At 41.2% G+C, this 22168-nt stretch overlaps 1 protein-coding gene and 1 long non-coding RNA gene across 21 annotated transcripts in view; one reads left to right on the forward strand and one right to left on the reverse strand.

The window, feature by feature from the left end:
• SNAP91 (synaptosome associated protein 91) overlaps nt 1–4635 on the reverse strand; it is a 70056-nt gene extending 65421 nt beyond the window's left edge. For 17 of the 20 annotated variants that reach the window (XM_062608309.1, XM_062608305.1, XM_062608296.1 and 14 more), the window contains exons 1-2: nt 3950–4284; nt 3193–3355 (exon numbers count right to left, since the gene is read on the reverse strand). In XM_062608309.1, the coding sequence (XP_062464293.1) occupies nt 3193–3322 (130 nt within the window). In that variant the 5' untranslated portion in view covers nt 3323–3355; nt 3950–4284. Of the gene's footprint in view, nt 1–3192; nt 3356–3949; nt 4364–4487 lie in introns of those variants that run through there. The other 3 variants (XM_062608291.1, XM_062608292.1, XM_062608290.1) reach the window with 3 other exon arrangements.
• On the forward strand, nt 4324–16539 carry LOC134158412 (uncharacterized). The gene is made up of 2 exons (XR_009962756.1): nt 4324–4440; nt 15925–16539. It is a non-coding gene; the product is annotated as an uncharacterized LOC134158412 (long non-coding RNA).
• Nucleotides 16540–22168: the final 5629 nt, after the last annotated feature.

A 22168-nucleotide genomic window follows, 5' to 3' on the forward strand; every position in this document is an offset into this window, starting at 1 on the left:
AGCTGTATAGAAGCACAGTTTATACACTGTTAACGTAGCCCATTTACTTCACCCACCCACTCTGCAATGGCACTTCTCACTGCATCAAAATCAAGTTGCTAATCCCCACTTCTTCATGGGGATACCTCCCTCATTTGCAGTATCTAACTGTAATTTATTTAACACAACCTGGTGAGCCTAAGGAGATGAATACATATTACTGTGGTGACTTTACGACATGATTTGGTTACATCCAAAAGGGTCAGAGCTCTAACATGCCAACTGCAACTGCAACAGCATGCCCAAACCATCCTAGATTTACATTCCATTTTTCCCCCCACAGGGACTTGGGAAATGCATTTAATGCCACCTGGTACTACTCCCAGCAGTTGCTGGAAATTTCCCAGCAATCATTCCTGTATATGATAGCAACCTAATCATACTTCAGTACTTCTTTGCATGACAAGCCTGTGCAGCACGAAGAGCCAAAGGATAGCCACTTCACAATATCAATATTAATGCCTGTATTTGAAATCTACACAAGTACAGAAAACTACACAGAGGTAGACACTTAGCAGCTCAGTTTTTGTTCACAGAAGACATTCATTCTGTTCTCTCCCTTCTTCACATGCATGCACTCATACCCAAATCATGCTTTTTATTCCTCAGAGCAAATTCCCTCTAAGCAGTACTCACTAAAAAAAGAACCAAACCTAAACCAAACAAAATACCCACCCCCACACCTTGTCATTTATCATCTTTCCATAACCCTCTGTAACTAACATCTTCTGCAGAAAACAGATGAGTACAGGCATCATTGTGTCTGTCCTCACATGACTACTTAATTCATGTTAAACAGTTGATCTCTCCATTTAATTTACAAAGCTCAGTTGCTAAGCAGGGCAGTGGAAGATAAGCTGTGTGGCCTGACACCTGGCCACTATGACACTAAATAAAATTATGGTGTTCCCCAAGGACATAGAACCCCTACACCAATAGTAGAATTACAGCTCTTCATAAAGCTTCACTCCAACCACTGCTCTCTGGTACCTGAAGTTTTGTCTAAATCCTTCACAGCTTGACTCAAACCTCATCTTAAGGCATTGGCAAGTTTTACCTTTCGTTCCCTTCTCCACATCTTCCAATGTTATTTATCCAAATTGAGAGGCAGCCATGTAGCTCGGCGCTACCTTCACCTAGCAGTACCTCCTGCATACATGGGGGCATTGCTCTTTCAGAGGATAAACTTGTAGTTTACTCCCTCATTACAATATATAAAGCCCATTTTAACACTCGCCCACAAGATATACCTCAGAGTTCAAGGAACTGCCTTTCAATTTATAGTTATGGGAAGCCTCCAGTTTAAGAGCCTGAGAATATTGTTTTCTTTTCAAGCATGAACCTGATGTTCATTTTTGCGGATGTCTGCAACCTTATGTCCACAATTTTGAATGTGCGTATTTCCCACCGACAAGATTCTCTTTAATACCAGATAGTTAAACCCTCAACTGTTACATGCAGCTTGTAAAATAGAAAGAAAGATAAACAGGGATATATCTTGCCAGGAAATGATAATTTCTCTTCCTCTTGTGTGTCTCACATGCAGGTGGGCATGAAATTGCATGGAATGCTACCAGCTTCAGTCTCCCCCACATGCTAATATTGCTACTTCAGAAAATGTATCAATATCCAAACACAATCCCTTTCCAGACCTTAATATAGCACCTGCCTATTTAATCCTGCCTATTCCAGACAGTACTTTCATTTATATGTATACACACGTGTGTGTATAAATACACTCAAGAGTCACAGCATGCTTTTAAATACATGAGCTATGCTTTTTTTTTTAAGCTAAAGGTTCTAGTATCAGATACAGCAGGACAATCCACACACAAACTCCAGATTAAGAAGGGTTGATAGCTACCAAACACAGAAGACATCAGTAACCACGATGATTTTTTTTAAATATACAAGAAAACAAGAGAGAATGTATGGTGATATCAGGACCACCGATCTATTTAAACATCGGTGTAGGCTCGAGTCAGTCTTCAATCGATGCTGCTCACATCAGCATCTCTTAGAAACACATACATGAGTATTCAGATATACTGGAGGAACAACATGCCGTTTGCCACTTCAAGGGTTAGCTATGAAGTCATTAGAACTGAAATCTGGAACTATTTTCCAGAAGTAACAGTACCTCCTTTTAAGAAATACAACATCATCAGAATTGTACTTACATGCACCTGCACCAGCATTACTTAGTAATGGACAGCTTGGTATAAAACCTGCTTTTCTTTACTTGAAGATATTTCGTACCATGTCCAAAAAAAACCAAAAATCCAATGGGAAAAACACTTAACTGGGACAGTAAAACTTGCCGTTTGATCTACTGAGCTCAATGCTGGACACAGTTGGTAAACAAGGCCAATTAACATGGTGTTAATTAAATTACTTCACCATTCTACTCCTTGATGTCTCCAAGCAGGGACCGACAGTTGAGTGGGTTGAAAAGAAATGAAATTGACAAGACAAAACATCACTAGCTCATTGTTTTCTATGAAACATTTTGACTTCATCATTGCTTTATGAAGTCTGGAATAGATCATAAATCTATGATACAAAGCCACCAGCCACCTTCAATGAAATGTGATGCAAACTGTTGGCAGCCTATGAAGTTTGTGTCACATATTTGGTACCTCAGCACAACAGGCTTTAAACTCTCCATAGGTTCCTCAATCTACAGCATAGTGTTATCCAAGTGCCTTGTCATTTAAGTACACCATCACCTAAACATCTTCACAAGTCTGCTGTGGGGACCACCAAACTCCTGACAGTGCTTGGCCAGCTCCTGAAGTAGCACTGATGACTCTGCCTAGCTTAATCCTGACTAAAGTAGCTGTGACAAGTGCATGTCCATTTTGCCCTGTGCCAAATTCCCTCCCATCTTCCTGTGCCCCTGTTCCACTTCACACTGCCTTCCTGGATAGAAGGCAAGAGGTCATAAGGAAAAAAAAAAAAAATGGCCGAAAAAGCATCATTATGCAATAAGAGAAGAAATGCAATAATAACTCATCCTCTCATGGAGATTTCTCATAACCCTTATGGTTTGAAAGCATGACAGTCAGGCAGCCCAAAGGCATTCTAAGCGGCCCGGCAGTCAGCCTCCTTCACCCTGGGCCTTCGCTGGGGAAACATAAAAGGGGTGCTCACAGTCCAGGTGCTTCTTCTTGGGCCCCATCACTTCATGCGTGGTGGCCTTGCAGACGGCTCTGGCTACGGCAGATCCCGTAACGCTGTACTGAGCAGCTGCGATGCGATCTGTCAGCGTCTGACCCGACATCTTCGACTGGCGTGCCTGCTGCTGCTGCCTGCTCTGCAGAGGCGGAAAACACGGGAGGGGAAGGGGAGATTCCGGGTTTATCGCCGACGGGAGGCGGGGGCGCACAGAGACATACACACGCACGGACACACACGCACAATGGTCCTTCAGGCAGCCCGGCCCTTCCCGAGGAGCAGCCCCCCGCCCCGTTGTGTAAGCCTTCGCCTCCCTAGAAGCCGCCTAGGGCAAAAATAATATAGGGTATTTTAGATGCTTCGGGGAAAGGATGAAGGGGAAATAACGATGGGAGCAGAAGGAGGCTACACATAAATAGCGTGAGATGCCGCGGGAGCCGGGGGAAAGAACCCCCCCATACACACACACCTGCTCCGGCAGCGCCCGCCCCCCGAGCCGGCCCGCGGAGGAGCCACCGCCGCGCCCCGGCCCAGCCGCAGAGCCCGCCCCGCCGCCTCCCCGATGGGAGATTATGGCCCCGTTGCGCCATGTTATGCCCTCCCGGTGCCTCCCCCCCGGCCCCGGTGGGAAGCGGGGCGTCGCTGATGCGGCGGCACCCAGCGCCATGCAGCAGCCCGGGGCGGCGCGGGTCTGCGAGGGGAGAAAGGGATGAAGCGACTGCCAGCGGCCGACCTGTCAGTGCGTCCTTCCCTCCCGTCCTCCTGCCGCTGCTCCGGGGAGGGCACCGCCGCCTCCCACCGCGCTGCCGGCTGCCGAGGCGCCCCACGGTGCAGCCCTCCCTTCCCTCCCCCCGGCCCCGATAGCCCCAGGTGTGGGGCGGGCCGTCCCTTCCGGACGCCGCCGCCGGGGATGCGCTGGGTGTCCACGCCCGGGAGCCGCCGCTGCTGATGCTGCTGCTATTTCCAGCCGGCGGCTTAATCCTCCCGCAGCCTAATCCCCGCGCTACTGCCGCAGCAGCGCCGCCCCTACCCCGGTGCAGAGGGCGGGACGGAGCGGAGAAGAGAGGAGAGCAGAGAAGCAGACCGGCGCTACGGCTACCGCCGCAGATCGGTGGCCTGGCGCAGTCAGGTGACCCGGTGCGGTCGGGCCGCCCGGTACCGCGGGGCAAAACCCCCTTCCACCGCCGCGCCTCTTAAAGGGGACGCCCCCCGCCCGCCCGTTCGGTGGGTGTGCGACGAGGCGCGGCCCGGACCGCCACCCCGTTCCACACCTCGCCTGCCGCTTCCCGGGGGTGCTCCCACCGGGTGCTGCTGCCGGTTGAGGATCCGCGGGGCCCGGAGGCTGGGGAGGGTGGGAGCTGAAGCCACTGATACGTCCCCTGTCTGCAGTGTGGTCCTGTGGTTAACGCTTAAAATAATACACAGAGGGATCCTAGAGCTGCATGTGCACTAGATTTCTCCAGAATCTTTCTATGATGTTGCTATTGTTGTCAAAGATGCCTGAAGTATGTCCCCAGAAGGGCTTGCTTTCTATTATTCAAGCTATCCTAAAGGTGTTGGTTACGACACAGCGCTATGCTAGGAACGATACACTGCCACAATTTTACCGTGTAAGTGAAGCCTCGTGGAGTGATCTGTGGAGTACTGAGAAATGCGGAGCACATCTATTACCATAAATTGGCTGAACTTAGTTCTGGGGTAAAGTGATATAAGTGGGTGGGGTCTAAATGAAGCGGTGCTGGTAGGGATTACTTGGAGCTGCCATTTGAACAGATTTCAGAAAACGATGTGAACGCCTATTATTAATTAGCTGAAGAAAACGGTATGTGCAGTGCCTGTGAAGTGATAACTGGGTTGTTTTTGTGTACAAAGACATACAGTATCGGTTTCATTTATTCTGCCAGGAGCAGAATACTGAAGAAGTATTGTGGTCTGTGACAGTATGAAACAGCAGCTTTTTTACTACTTCTTTATTTTTCTTTTCCTAATAACCAAGAGATTTTAAAGTCCTAGGTAGCCTGAATGCCTGGGAATCCTGTTAAAACAATGCTCAAAAGTTCAAGTTACTGTTTCTATGGAAAATATCTTCCAAATTAACTGTTCAAATGGTGCCTGGGTCCATTGAAGATAAGCGTTTGAATTTTTAGGCTTTCAGTATTGGTTAATTTTAATTTTTGCAGAGCAAATAGAGACTTTTTGATTTCAAGAATCAAATGTTTTCTCAAATACAGTGTTTGAATAGGGAGAGGGATTTAATTTCATAAAAGATGTAAAGCGTACATTGATGACTGTTAGCAATAAGTCTTAGGGGTCTGCAAACTTTGAATGTTCCCATTGGGTGAGATGCTCATATTCAGATAGCAAGAACATGTCCGTGCCTCTCAGCTTTATTGAGCAAAAGAATAAACACCTGAGTTGCACAGAAAGATAATGGAACACTGTGTTCCTCAGCGTTACTATAGCCTACTGTTCAAGTACAGGCAAATTTTAGTGATATTTAGAAACTGTGTTTCATTTACCACAGAAATGTTAACTTCCCTTTCTAGAAACTCATCATTAACGGTGGGATTTAGGGGAGATGGAAGCACACTTTTGCAGAGGCCCACAAGCAGTTTTTCCTCTGTACTTCCTGGTCTGTTACTGTGGTCATAGTGCCAATTGATTTCAGAGGAAAGAAAAAGCTGGGATCTACAGATACCTCATGTTCTATTACTGGCATTAAGAATGAACTTGTCTTGGTAATACTGACAGTAGTTCAGAATGGCTTGACATTAAAAAACCCAGAAGGTTTCATTTTAACTAGTATATTCTAGAAGGAAAAAAACACAGTTTCAGTTTGCTGATTCCACCCACCAGAAATTTAGAGTAGCTTTACTCGCCACAAGAAAGATAATTTTCAGCTTTACACTAGGCAGAGTATTTAATTAGTGATGCAGCTTTTTATTAAGGTCAAATGTACATCTTCAGTATGAAGGTCTGGATACTGGCTGCACTAGTCCATATTGTTATCAGCAGCTTCTGAGCCTCTTGTCTGTATCATCACAAGCTATGATTGTGAATACTCAGCACATTTTATATCTGCATATTGTCAAAATATTTAAGCAAAGCATAAGTCAGACTAATTGTACTTTTGACTTTAATTTCACGTATTGCAAACTGAATTTAAATGCAAAGAATAAAGAGGTCCTCCAGTATCTTGGTTGTAAGCCAGCAGATGGCCAAGTCGTGATTTAGAGTAGACAAGGGAACAAAATGCAAGATAACAATTACAGAAGCACTTTTAAGATGTTAATTTATTTGCCCTTACTTACATATCCAGCAACAAATAGCCAGTGTTATGAATAAAACCCACTAAAATAATTTATCTTATTTACATCTGTATCATGCTTGGTCAGTACTGTTCCACATGGTATTCTGTTATTTCTTCTTAAGGTCGGTGGATGTACTTCCATTGACTGCACATGCGAAGATTTTGTTGAGGAAAGCCAGGATCACTTAAGCCCGAGGGGTTCAAGAGGTATTTCAAGCAAATCTCATTCACAACAAACATGTTGTCTGAATTTTTGGTGCATGATGATCTTTCTGCTGCAATGTGCTTTAAGAGGCTGAGATAAGAAGATATCAGTACTCTTAAAAGTTAGAGTGAAAGGATGCTATACACAAAAGCTGTATTGCTTTGGGGTTTAAAAACAACCACCACCACCCAAAAAAAATAAGCTGACCCCACAAAATAGGAATTCAGGTTTGCAATTAAAGCCACACGAGAAATAGGAACCATCTTGAATAAAGAGAGACCATGGAGGGAGCTGCCCAGGGGAGGTGGGTTTCCCTCAAAGGCTTTGGGTTTCCATTTGACAAGGTTGTGTGGTGTGGTGGCTGTGTGAAACCCAGGTTCACAGCTTGGCTGGTGGGATGCACCGGGAGGTCTAGATGAGTCTGTATAAGCAACTGAAAAGGGTTCTTGCTGTTAAGAATAACCTGGAATTGTGAGGGTTTTTTTTGAGCGTTTGTGCTTTCAATTCATAATGAAGGCCCAAAATAGAGAAGGTACATTAACGACAAGCTGAACAGCCATCTTGAGACAAATGCTCAAAGATAGTTTTTAACTGAATTTGAAATGAAAAAAAAGAGTCTGTCTGTTTTAACCTCACGTTCAGGCACCTACATGGAGGTAGGAGGAGGCATGTTGAAAGGCTGATTCATCACCCCACACCTGGATTCTGCACTAGAGATGTTCGTGTCTTGGCTGATGTAAAGCACGTAGGACTCCGAGTTATGGTTTATCTCACCATATTTGTGCACTTTTGTTGTTGTTTCCCAGTTTTAATTCTCAGGTCTTACAGTTCTTCAGCCAGAGCCAGCTTCAATGTCCTTTCCTCCTGCCTTCACTGCCCAGGCAGAGGTTCAGACCCCATCCTGTTAAAGACCAAGCCAGCATCAGGCCCAGCAACGTTGATTTGCTTCTCCCTCTTGCTCTCAGGACCAGTGGTACAAACAAAGCTCCTGGAGAGTCTGGCTGTAACCATAGTGATAGTAGCAGTCCTGCATAGATCTGTTTATCTCTGGAAAGGGGGAGAAAAGGACTTTTCAAAGGAGGAGCATCCTCCTGACTTTGTATCAGCTTGATGGAGCCAGGTGGGTATATTCCCCCTCTACATCACCTGCAGCAGAAGTTGCAAAACATCGGTAGATACCCAAATCATGCAATACCCATGAGTTTCTATTCTGCTGTTAAACATAACTTCACCACGTGGTCTTCTGCAGCTTCTGTCAGCAGCAATTCATTCAGCCTCTGTACTCACCCTTCTTGGTGGCAGTTGTTCCAGTAGTCCCTTTGGTTACTGAGATAAAAAACACCAATGAGAAGTTAAAGCAGGTTGTCAATTTTCTAGTCAGAATTATGGCCCAAGAAGGATGTAGCCTGAATGTGCTCATACATCCCAGGCAGAGAATTCATTGCATGTGGGGAAACTGCTTTAATTATTGAATCTAAGAGAATAGCAATACGCAGTGGTAAGGGGACAGGCTAGGAGGTGTGAGTACATACTTTACATCCCATAGGAAATGCCTTTTTTGTGTGTCTGAAGAACTTCAAAAATAAAAAGATAATTTAGTTAAGGGAGAAAAATAATATGACAGAAAGAATAGCTAACAGGCTTTTTTACTGACAGCTAACTTATGTCAAACTGAGGTCATGTTCTGCAGAATATGGAGCAATCAGCATAATGCAGTTGATGATAGCAGAAAGGTGGTAATAGGCACATGTTGTGCCATTCTGTACAGAGCAGCCACCCATGTTCCTTCCCCTTATCCAGCATGGTGGTTCTTCCAAGGACAACCTTAAAACCTATATAATCTTAGGGACTTCTGATGACTGATAAATTAGGGGACCCTGTCATCCACATCACAAGGGTAACTTTTGCTGCTGGAGTAGCTCTTGCCCTGGGTCTGGCAATAACACCAAAGTTAGTAAGATGAGAAATGGGAGAGATGATCACATGCCTCAGGAATGGGGCAAAAGTCCTGTAATTATGAAAGTCAGTACCTGTGAAACTCCTCACTATTTCATATTGGGTTTGGTCATTAATTTTATAATCTTGCTAGAGCCTCCAATGCAAAAGTCTGGAGTTATGAAGTATATTGCACTTCCACTAGGCTAGACTTAAACTTGTCCCTTGTTTTTAACCTTTTCTTTTGTACTGAGCACTGATTTTTTTCTACAGATTTAGTTAAACATGTCTGTGTACCAAAAGCTACCTGACTTGCTGCTTCTATAGGAAATGGGTATTCTAATATATTACATGTAGAAATAGCAGGTTTATGTTGATATTAGACAGATGTAAGAGTTAATTTAAGAAAGTCTGCAGGTCAGCTTTAATACCAATATTTAATATTCCATTGAAGCTGCTGATAGCAGGAAGGGGAATATCTGTCAAACAACTTAGGTGAAGTCATGATAGTCTTCACAGACATCGCCATGAAACAGCTTTACTGGAGTATACAGAAATAGATAATTTACTTCTAACTGACTTTTAAAATTTATTACTCGTTGACTAGTTGATGGTCCTGTCTTTGAACACAAAGTAACTCCCAAGGCATTGATCACAGCTGCATCATTTCATCAAAGAGGGAAGGGTGCTGCCTGAAATAAAGTCCATATTTAACTTCTACATGTGCAATAGAAAACTGGTCCATGGAGAAGACAACAGAGTAGCCTGCCTTGGCTTTTGTGGTCATTAAATCTTTCTGTTCAATCAAAACCAATCTTTTTTTGTTAAGGTGCATTATTTCGTTGTTTGTACTGACAAAGCATTTTGCTGTCAATGGTGTATTGCTGTTGTATTAATAATTGCAATAAGTGTGCAATTGCAGTAATTGTATTTTAATACAATAGTGGTTGTGTCCTGGCTATAGCCATCATGTACAGAGCCAGGGATGTTTCATTGTCTGTCACTTGTCTGGGTTCTGTCTGCTCTGCCACTGCAAGCATTGTGCTGCTGTTTCTTACACTGTGGAGAAGAAGCACAAATAGCACAAACTATGGCTGAGAAGCAGGTAGCAATGATTTGCAAAGGGCAAATCTTCTCTTTCCTTTTTTTCTTTCTCTTTTCCAGAAAGAAAAAGCTGTCCAGAGAAGGCATTTTCATTCCTGCGCTGTGCTAAATCAGTAAAGCATAGCTACCATTCTGAAGTCCAAGCCTGGTCTCTCATCTACTTGTCTGGCTCTCAGCAGCAAATCTAGGTGTCAAATTGGCCACTTCTGCAAAAGGGGGGCTGCTGTTAGTAACTTTAACATGCTGAATACTTTCAGTAAATCATGTGCTTTTAGAGCACGTTTTTATTTTACATGTTGTCCAGTATCTGCAGGAGCTGATGTTCAGAGAGGGTTAGGTGTTAGGCAAAAGCTGTTAAGGCCTCCAGTCAAGGCCAGAAACTCACCTCCTGCTGTTCAAGATCTCTGCCAGGTGATGTGAACAGTTTATTTGAGCTTTTTGGCATACTTGAAGCAGGTTTTAACCAAATAAGAACTTGGTGTATTGTAGAAAGAACCTGAATTACAAGGAAGATGTTGCTGGGCTTCAGCATAATGCATTTTCCTCACGGTCAGTTCAGGTGTGGTACCATCCAAACTTCAGGACTGACCTTCCAACCACATACCGTGTGCCACGTCTGCTGCTGCTCCAGGCTCAGAAATACACAGCTGCATAGTAAAGTGACAGCAAAGTATTGTCAAAGTCTGATAAGAAATTCCTGAAATTGTAATTTCAGTGACAGGTTTGTTCAGCAGAGGTTCACTAGATGTCAGATATATGTCAAATAAAAGTAGAATTTTCAACCCAGAGAGTAGAACAGGTTTTAAGTAGAAAAAGAGATATGTATTCAATAGGAGAGAGATTATGAATTATAATAGTTTATGGCCAAATATGACCTCTGGTCACTTGAAGCAGGATTAGGCAATTAGATATGTGAAGGCATGCTAAAACTTATATATGCAGATATGTATGTATGTCACAGTGATTTATTTTTTTTTCTTGTATTAGCAATACTTAATCCCTAATCTTTTAATATTTCTGGTATTTTCAGTGCACATTATAATTTTGGTAAGGCCTCTGAGCATAAAGCTCATGTAAAACCAAATTCTTTGGCTATGCTTTTGAAGAGGTAGCATGACTGGTATGTCTTGGTGTGTTCACACTTCCTACTCTTCCAAGCTTGCAGCTTGCTCTTTAACTGAGTCTGTCAACCCATAGGAGGACATGTTTGATTGTATTGGCCTCCAATGGCGACCTAAGGACCATTTTAGTGGTGGGACATAGTCAATCAACTCCTTGACTTCATGCTTTATACATTTAATTGGTCTTGCACTATGTTGACTGTGTCACAATCATGTAAAGGACTAAGTCCTGATTTTGGATTGGTTGGTAAACTGGGATCACTACCAACACGTTAATACAGTCAAGAGCATATATCTAGAAGCAAATCCTCTAGGATTACTTGTTGGAAAGCTTTTACTCCAAAAAAGGATTAGGGGTCGTAGCAGGCAAACAACATATTTGAACTTCCAGTGTAAGGCTATGTGGAAAGACCTGATCAGACCCACAACTTTAAATTGGATACCACCAACAGGACTGGGGTGTGATTTTCATTTCTATATATGGTGTAGATTGACACTGATCATACAAGGCTGCTTCAATTCTGATTTTCATGTCCTCTTTAAACAAATTTGAGAAAATGGACTAGAGTGTAAAGAGGCTCTTTCTGTTTTCTTGACAGAGAGGTCCATGTATCACCTCATGATAGACATGGAGAACAGCTGTAGATTTCTTTTGATAAAAGGGAATAATTTTTCTACTTCTCCAAATTAGCTAAATCGTTTGATCAAGGAGGAAGCAGAAAAGGACAAATATTTTTGTCAGGAGCATCTGTCAGAGGTAGGATTTTATTTCTAGCATTTTTTTTCTGCCCAGCTGTAGATGTTGCTACTGTTTCTGTAGCGAAAGATGCATCCTTTTGCACAGGAAGGTTGGTTCAAGCTGCCTTCAAGCCAAAAGAGAGATTTTCCACCATCTCTCAGAGGGGCAAGGTCTGTACTTGGGCTGTTCATAATATCCAGTCCTGACATGGAACTGTAATTAACAGGGGCAAATGTAAGTAAGTTCCCCTGCCTATTCCTTAGCTCACTCTACAGTCTGATAATGACCAATTACTTATAAAAAACACATACTCCAGTAAAGGAGGAAAACGTGCCACTCCTATGTTTGTGCACATATCATGCAGGAAAGTAATTTGGCATATAAGCATTGCCCAGTGGAACCCTGGTGCTCGCTGCAGTTCTATCCAGTGCCCATAACAGGGACGTGTTTGCTTGCCTATGAGGCATTACCCATTTATTTTCTTGTATCTTGGCTGTGGGATGATTTTCTCATTTCATCAAAGCTGCTTATACTTGAAAGAAATCCATAGAAGCAGTCCACAAGTTCTTGACAATCAGTATTACATTAAAGAGAGCTATGGATTTGGCACTGGGTAGACAGATGAGTTTATTTTATTCTTAAAACTGTGGTAGTAATGTTTCTTCATAGGCTACACTGTTATGTTATCACAAGAACGTTTAATTTCCACAGGAGGTGCAGAACCTGACCTTAGTAAACTATTACTTAAAGAATATGCATCAAAGTTAATTTCTCCTTGAGTATTTGCCAAGGTAAGTAGCTCCAGAGAGGACACATCAAAAGCAGCATGACCAGCAGGTCAAAGGAGGTGATCCTATGCCTCTACTCTGCTCTCGTGAGACCTCACTTGGAGTATTGTGTGCAGTTCTGGTGTCCTCAACATAAAAAGGACATGGAACTGTTGGAACAAGTCCAGAGGAGGGCCACGAGGATGATCAGGGGACTGGAGCACCTCCCGTATGAAGACAGGCTGAGAAAGTTGGGGCTGTTCAGCCTGGAGAAGAGAAGGCTGAGTGGAGACCTCCTAACAGCCTTCCAGTATCTGAAGGGGGCCTATAGGGATGCTGGGGAGGGACTCCTCATTAGGGACTGTAGTGACAGGACAAGGGGTAATGGGTTCAAACTTAAATAGGGGAAGTTTAGATTGGATATAAGGAAGAAGTTCTTAACTTTGAAGGTGATGGGGCGCTGGAACAGGTTGCCCAAAGAAGCTGTGAATGGTCCACCCCTGGTAGTGTTCACGGCCAGGTTGGATGAAGGCTTGGGTGACATGGTTTAGGGTGAGGTGTCCTTGTCCATGGCAGTGGGGTTGGAATTAGGTGTTCTTAAGGTCCTTTCCAACCCAAACCATTCTATGATTCTGTGAGTTTAGTGCAGTTGGGTAAGCACAATATTGACTGCTCAAAATATACAGACATAATAAAAAATACAATAAGGGGTGTTTAAGCATCATCCTTAACTAAGCCAAACTGTGTTTATCCTGCTGCTGTAGAATACTCAGTCTAAGAGGAAAGCAATTACTGGTTAATTATTTTGTGTTCAGAAAAAGAGCAAAACATTTCCTGATGCCATGTTGAATTCAGCCTATGAGAAGAACAAGCCCAACATTATTGAGATTTTTTAGTCTTTGTTTAGCTATTTGATGATACAGCCTGTTTTCTAGAAGTGCTGAGTGCCAGCCCTCTCTTTGAAAGCAATGGTACTATCCATATCTTGTAGATTGGAAAGTGTTTTTTGAAGATCAAAAGATTGACAGGAGCAAGTTACTGACCTTGCCTCAATTAGAAATTACATATGTGGGAGCTAATATTGTGCTATATTTGAGGTAAAGTGGGAAATTCAAGGCTAAAACCAGAAAATGTGATGCTTTTAAGCATGCACACTTGCATATGTAGCATGCATGGTTTCATCAAGAAATGCTGTAGATAGATTGGCAAAAATGATCTCTAGGAGGAACTGTGGTAAAGCAAGAGGCTTGATAATCAGGTACTCCCAGAGTGAGGCTGTCTAAAATGAAGTGTAGTAAGAGGAGAGGGCTAAAGATAGTTGCACATTCTTATGCTTGAAAGAGAGGAACAATATCTAGAAGCAAGCATGGATCAAGACCAAGATACACACAGCGATTGACTATCTGACCATGTCTACTGGGCTACTTATTTATATCTGAGGGTGTATATATATGAAGTGCTTAGATGGAAGACTTCAGGCTAAAACAATAACTGATCCAGATCAGAATTTAATTTCTATGTGTTGCTAATAGAAAAATTATGGCCATTATTGACTAGCATTGATTGTTGACATTTTTGCTTCACAATGTACTTTGCCTTAGCCTTGATTTCTGCAGCGTCTTCCATTCAAAGAACTCCAGGTACTTCAGAAACATCAATTTAACCTCCCAGCTTCACTGTGTATTACACCCAGGGACTGCCTTCTCTTTATATCAAGGAAGTTCTTACCACATTGCTGGCACTGCTAGACACCTTCTCTAATAAGCTGTTTGCAGTGCTAGAGACCTAAGGAGCAAAACCAATAGAGGGCTATCTTTGTTCAGTGTGAAACAATCCTGCTAGTAAATATCTAGGCAGTAAATTTAAAAATGGCAGGAAAATGTAGCTGAGTAAAAACCCAAATATATATGCATATACACACATATATTTTGATACATATATATTTATATATATATAAAAATTATACTCCATTTATATTTTGGTGTACAAATAGTATTAATAAGCACATGGACACACATGTATATGGCTTTCATCTGTGTAAATTACAGTTAGTGAGACTTACTGCTGTACTTAGCAGTGGAGAATATGGAAGTCTATACTTTTGGATCTTTTTTGCATTTACAGTGTCAGACTTGGCAGATCACGGCAGAACACTCAGTATTTGTGGGTGTTTCATCTTGATGAGTTTGAGTGGGACTACTGTAAAGGGAGGCTAGCCCATTGCATAGTGCTAACATGTTTATATCTCTTTTCAATAATTAATGATATGCATTTATGTCTCTTTAGTCAGTATTCATAGGAATAAACAGCTTTTTCTGTACAACGTGCAGGATTAGACATTGCTTTTTACTTACACTGAATTTCCCTGGAATTATAAAGCTATCTGATAACTACTGAAAAAGACAGAATGTGTATGCCATTCCTTTAAACTTGGAATGTGTGCATTTTATGTACATTAATAGTAGTATCATCATTAAATAAATAAATTTTTCAATAAGGATGAACTGCTTTCTCTCTCAAGACTGACACTGAAGAGTTCATTGAATCCATTATGAAGTTTTGATATCCAGAATGCTTGATACTCATTCTCATCTCCAATAATGACTTCAGAATAGATGTAATGAAGTGGAATAACTCATTTAGATTGGATCTTGTCAACATCATTATTAATTTAAAGCACCCATTTTTGAAGATTAAAAGCAGCTGTTAACAATATGCACTGTCAAACAAAGAACTGAGTGAAATAGTGGGGCTGGATTTCTAGTCTGCTGCTGCACTTTCACGCCTTTCTTGCCCCATAAAGGATCTGGAAACCTATTTGTATCACCCCACAACTATTTCTAGTAGCATAAAGACAATATATGGATGTCATGCTGTTCCTTTCCAGCCCTTCAGTAAGAAAGATGGCTGATGTCAACCATGAATGACTGTAACGGGGGCACTGCAGCCTTTTATCATGGTTTTTCAAGCCTGTATCAGGCACCAAGAGAGTTTTAGTGGTCACTGCAATGCATCAAGTAGACTGTAGCTCAGCTGTATTGATGAAGCTAGGCCTAAATTGTGTGGTAAACCTTTATGTAAAATGCCAAAGTTTGTAGAATTAATTCAAAATGTTAGAGATTACCACAGCACTTAGACTGGATGATACAAGACAATGCAGGAATGCCCCTGCATGCTCTGATTTTTAGTGTGTTTGTTCTTCACTGCACTTAGACATCCTTGAAATGTTATTGAATTGCCTTAAAAAATCCTGAAGGAAGAAAATACCTCTTTACCCAAATAAATCAGATGCAGGAAGCTTTGTCCATGCATCCCTTGCACACTTGCAATTCTCTGCACTAGTTATCTTGGAGTGTTAATGTCTGGTTGCTTTGATTTACAGTTCAGCCATGCTCTGGCCGAGTATTCCTGTAGAAAGTTTTTGTATAGATTCTTTACAAAAGCATGAAATTGAAGAGGATGGTATATAAAAGTACAGGATATAAAATGTTAAAATTTGACTAATTTTCTGTATTTGTTTTATGCAGATGTAAAAGTACCTGAATCTTACAGGCTTCATTCACAAGCAGTGGTCTGAATTACAACAAAGGTTGAGACCTTGTACAAAGGCGCTGTAAGAATCATATGATTCTTCTGGGGCAGAGTGGGGTTAAGGAAGACGGGAGTCTTCCTGAAAATCAAGCACATTCTCTCTCTGATGTAAAATCCCACACAAATGCAGGAATCTGAAGAACCCAGAAGCAATATTTTTTTCTATTAGTTTTGTCATTCACATGTAAAGGTGTATTGAAACTTCCATAAATTTCCCTGTTCACAGGTCTGGAAGCCAGGTTTAATTATAACATTTGCTGTCGACCCTGACACACAAAGCTATAAACAAGCAAAAATTCTTTCCAAAACTCGCTGAGCCTTCTTTTAAGTTTTGCACTGAAGTTTGCTGATTTTGAACAACTGGATGAGATGGATTCTTCATGATTGCTAAGCAGTGAGTCCATAAACTTGGTTCTGGCTCATGTTCAATCCACAGCAACAAGAAGCTTCTGGTTTGGGTTGTTTGTTTTGTTTTTTTTTTAAGCCAGGATAACTAAGCATTTCTTCTCCATGTAACATATATAGCAAATAAAGAATTATGTAATATTTCAGAGTGGCTTTGGATGTTTCTGAAACAGTAATAAAACCTGCAGTGAACCTGCTTCAAGCACCCACTTGAGGGACACATGAAAAACCAGCTACTTATTTAATTATGAAAAAATGATGAGTTGTGTCATACTCAGCTGGAAATCAGTTGAGGATACTTTGGAGATAGTTTCTTGAGAGGAGGTTGCCTAAACAAGGAGTAATTTCCTGCTGCTTTTTGCTCTACCTAACATCTAAGTATTGTCTTGAAAAGAGTAAACAGTGTGAAATTTTCTTAGGAAAATAATCACTGGGGGAAACAAATCAAAATAGAACATGAGTAAAAATGAAAAGATTCTAGATACCTGTAAGTGGGCAACATGAGATCATTGCAGAAACGTGGCTTTCTAATTCTCACTCAGAAGGGTGATGTCTTTGTCTTTGGCTGTTTCTATATTCCATAACCTTCTACAAAGTTACTTGCAGTTTTACTCCTCATTTGCACTCCCAACATCATTAAACTGTGGCATTGCCACAGATGGAGATCTAGCTCTAGGAATGTGATTCATTTGTCAAAATGTGAGCTTCTATCTGAGCTATTTATCTGCTTTCTAGATGAGAAATAGTGATTCTGAGGTACACTCTATCTTATAAAATAGATGTCTTCATAAAGATCAAATGAATCCTGCATATTTCTGTTCCTTAACAATAAAGGAAAGCCAGATAATGAACTCACACACAGCTATCCATGGTGTAGGCTTCTAAAGTAGCATAAGATGAATCTTAGTCCTAGCTTCACCAATTTAATTTAAACACTATGGCCTTTGCTTCCCTGTTAACACTGTTGTTATCCCTGATGACAGGATAGAACACTGGACAAGTATTACCTCAGGAAAGCACATAACATACTGGAACCTCTCCAGTGTCTTCATATGTTTGTGACGGGGATTTCAAGAGTGCCAACAATTCCTTACAGCTTTTAGGCAATTTCAGAGGCTGCTGAAGTGCAGGATGAGCACCTGGTCGTCAGCAGTAATATAGGCTCCAGGCTGTATCAAAGGTCACAAAACCTGAGACCTGCTGAGCTGCAGGAAATATGTCAGGTCATCCTTTTTAAAAGGAAAAGAGATTTTAGAGAGGGCAAAATCAGAGCTCTCCACAAATCCTGAGTAAATGGGCTTTAATATTCTTCCTTGAAACTGAGTGGGAGAGATAGGGAAAGAGAAGGGAAAGGAAATTCCCTCTGTTTTGCAGATGCAGATGGAGGAGGAACCGGACATCTGCTCCTTCAGTAGTGGCTGCTTCCCTGGAAAAGACTATCAGGAGGGTTTCTGACCTATTTGTGCCATGTCCTTATATCTCCTGTTACGTGACCCAGTAATACTAGAGCAGAGAAAGTTTCCGTGATTTATTCAGCTGTCTCCATATTGGTTTCAGGAGCTTCCCTCTTGCATTCAGGCACCTCACAGGTTAATCCTCACCCTGTCCATGCACCTGTATAGCACAGGTAATAGGGTTTTACCTTAATATTGCCATTCCATTTGCTATGAAAATTGACTTCAATATGTCAGATTTTACTAGAAATACAATACTAAGATCTTCATCCGATGTAGAGTTATTTTATCTTAGGAAAAGAAACTGCAACATTTAGAAAACACACTGTTGTACCCAGTTCAATAACATTTTGACCCAGTTGCAACTATAGTGCCTTTCAGCTGGTGAGGTTGTCAGAAGAAAATTTAATGAGAGACTCAGTGTGTGTGTGTGTTCACGTGCAGAAGTGTGCAAACAAGCACACATAATATGGTGGAGATTTTAGATATCAGAGTTACACAAAACAGGAAGGCACAATACATAGGAAGTATATTAAGATGTACCCACACAGTAGGCCTGGTGCCTTTTCTAAGCTTATATGAACATGGGAAAAATCTTTCCTTGAAGAAGAATAGAATTTGGTTTGCTTATATGTAGGCACCAGTGAAGCAATGGGTAGGAAAGGTGCAGGTGACTGTGTATATCTACTGAAAAGTCCCTCATTATGGAAGGTGATCACTGACTAGAGGAATGTAAAAGGAGCTAAGCTATTCTTTGATGTGAATGAAAGTTTTAGAATTTGAACCTCAGTGAGCATCCAGAATATGTTTAGATTTCCCTCCCTCAACTGAAGTACTTGCATTGAAGTGGCAGACATAGGTCCTCATAACATACACAGCTCCAAACCTCTTGCAACAAATAGCTAATGCAGAATCTTTCATAACTGAAAATTGTCTTCATTTCATTTAATATTTCTCTCTACAACTCAGTACATTCTGTGACTTCAAGAAGCATTTTATTGCTGCCAAATATACTTGTATTTAGTTCTTCAGTTTAAAAAAACATTGCATTTACTGGGAGGATGTGAACTTTAATAAATATTATTCTACCTTCTGACAAACCATTTATTTTGTATACTAAGAGATGACAAATAAGGTACATATTTCATTCCAGATTACCCTTTCATGTTTCCATAATAAAACAAAGTGGCATTTGATCACCAGCTAGCCAGCATTCTTGCTACAGGTTTTGAAGTCACAGCTGGACATAATACTAATTCATCTATCAAAAAACAACTATGAAAAGTTCAGCACTAGAAACCTTTAATGCAACCCAATCTGTGTACACATGGGAGATGCTAATGTTTTTATTGGAGCTTTTTTCTTTTTTCTTTTTTTTAATTAAAAATCTATAAGGCCAAGCAACAGAGTGAAATATTACATTGATTTTATATGCTTGCTTTCTGGCTCACTTGTGATGGCAGTGCTCAGAGCATGCAAAGAATGTTTGTTTGGCATGATTTACATAGTTGTCCTTCCTGAATTCTGTCTCTAAAATCCAAGTCATTCTGTTACTGGTATGACCAAATATCAAAAATATAAATTGGTGTACTTGTTAAGTGTATATATATATATATATAATGCTGGTTTTCACTGGGATAGAGTTAATTTTCTTCCTATCAGCTGGTATAGTGCTTGACTTGACTTTAGTCTGAGAACAATGCTGATAACACACCCATGTTTTAGTTGTTGCTAAGTAGAGCTTACCTTAAGTCAAGGAGTTTTCATAGTGTCCCATGCCAGTGAGGAGGGGCACAAGAAGCTGTGAGGGAGGACAGCTGACCTGGATAGCCAAAGGGATATCAACTGGGGGGAGTTGGCTGGGAGGGACCCATCACTGCTTGGGGATGGGCTGGGCGTCAGTCAGCTGGTGGTGAGCAACTGTACAGTGCATTGCTTGTCCTTCTAGGGTTTTATTCCTCTATCTTTTTCCTGTTTATTATTATTGCTGTTATTATTATCTTTTACTTTATTTAAATTATTAAATTATTCTTACCTCAACCCACGGGTTTTAACTTTTTCTGAATCTCCTGGGGGAAGGGGGGAAGTGAGTAAGCAGCTGCGTGGTGCTTAGTTGCTGGCTGGGGTTAAACAACAACATATATTTAAAGAGTTATTAAAATAAACTATAATTTAATTCAGAGGGCTAACAGTTAGAAAAGGCTAAGTTAAAGCCTTACTTATGCAAGTTACTACATTGCAATGAGATTAGTCACCTAACATAAGTAGGAGTTGCTTCTGTAACAAATCTGCAGACACACAGAAAAGTAGAGTTAATCCTGAAATACCGTTTTTAGCTTGTTCTCATTGTGTCTCTTTAATATTCTAGAGGTCTCCTAGTAGTGACAGTTTTAACCTAGGCTCTCTTGCTTTTTCAGAGATTAAGTCAGTCCTTCATCTGAATGTTTTTGTCATAGTTTAATATCCTCATCAGTTTTAGATAGGCTAAAAAAAAAATGAATAATAGATTTGATGAGAGCTGGTTAAAGAAAGTATTGCATTGAATCTGGATTGCTCCCAGCTGTCTTAATTGAACAAAGGGAAAGTTTCCAAATACACCTTCTACACTGGCTGTCTGCCTTAAAAGTTCTCTAAAGCTAGAAGTCCTTCAAAAAATTAAAACTCATACTAAAAAAAAAAGAAAAGAACCAACCCAAACAATTAAAATCTGCCGTATGAAGTTAGAACACAAATAATATAAACCAGATTATTTCATTACAAGTTCATGTCAGAATTAAGTTATGTATTTGTTTTGGTGCTGGAATAGATAACAGGGCTCTAGTTTTTGTCATTGTGTGATTTTGCATATGGATAAAAACCTGATTTTTAAAAGCAAAAACTCCTGTTCTCATTTGGGTAGAGATAAATCAGTAAAAATACTGGCATAATTTCTTAGTGATGTGGGAGTCAGTCTGCCAGGTCTGTCCTCAGACTGAAGTAGTGGCTGCTGATACTTGGAAGCCATTGAAGAGAGCAGACTGGTGGCGTCAAAAGAATCGACTAGTGCTTGGATTACTTTACCATCTAGAGAGAAGATAAACCCAAAATGCAGTGTTTCATTGAGCAACATCATCCCACTGATATATTACCCGGCCAGTCTGTCCTGGCTACAGGTCCACATAACCTGGTTTTCCAGCAGTAGCTGAAGGGTGATGCAGTAGGTAGGTAGGTTGACGGCTATCAGTGAAAAAAGTTCCAGCCTTATGATGTTGGTGCTTTCTGACAGCGGGATAGGGCTTCTGCCTCTCTAAACTGACAGAGAACTCCATCTTGTGATGAGGAGGGCCCAAGGGAAAGGCAAAATGAAGCTTGTGGTGGCAAAGCCTTACAAGGATTTTTCCTGGGGTGGAGGAACAGCAGCAGAGCGGTGGTTAGTTGTTAGCATCCCTCCGACATGCATTTTGAAACACACTATGCATGCATCGGTTAGCAAAAACCAGCACGTCCTGGTTTTGCCTGGTATGGCACTTCTGGGGTGCAGCCTGCCAAATCCCACTGGTAGGATGTCAAGGACCTCATGGAATTTGCTCTGTAACATTGTGAAGACAGCGCTTATGTAATTGAAGGCAGCGGTCAGTCTGTATGTCATGTATAACAGCCTGTGCTCCCACCATGAGACCAAAGATTTTTCCATATGGAAAGTATACCAGTTTCTCAGGAGCCCCAGAAACATGTGATTTTCATAGCAAATAAGCCTGAGCAAAAGCAGGCAGCACAAAAAGTACATATTTAAAAAAAAGGGGAGCTATTGATTATTATCTGTACATGATATTACAGTCTGCTTGCAAGAGCAATCTGGCTTACCTTCTGTATGCATAATTCCCTGTACTCGTCAACATAAATTGTAAGTTAATGGGAGCTGCTATTTGCCATTGGGTGTATAGCAATTACACCTAAATTATACTAAAAGATTCATATACATAGAATTTAGTATGCAGAGTCATGTAATAAAAGAACGTTATTTTTTTTAAAGAGCTATTCAGCCTTTAAACTCTCTAACTCCCAAAAGTTAGGGAGTGCCAAAATTAGGAGAGTAACTTGAATTTAGCTCATTTGTGAGTACAGTTAATAACACCATACCTAATGACACAGTCACATCTGTTTCCCACACCACTCCTGCCTCATTCTGTCTGTAGGATGGACAGACCTTGCTGAGGGGCAAACTAATCAAATATTCCACTTTCTGTAAGCTCAAGCCTTACTTACACATTATTAGCACAATTACTCACTGTTCTATTGAATTATTAATTTCCTCTTGAGATTTACTATGATGATCTATTTG

This window comes from Pezoporus occidentalis, unplaced genomic scaffold (genome assembly GCF_034315485.1).
Source record: "Pezoporus occidentalis ecotype Australia unplaced genomic scaffold, CSIRO_AGI_Poc_V1 ctg13, whole genome shotgun sequence".
NCBI lineage: Eukaryota > Metazoa > Chordata > Aves > Psittaciformes > Psittacidae > Pezoporus > Pezoporus occidentalis.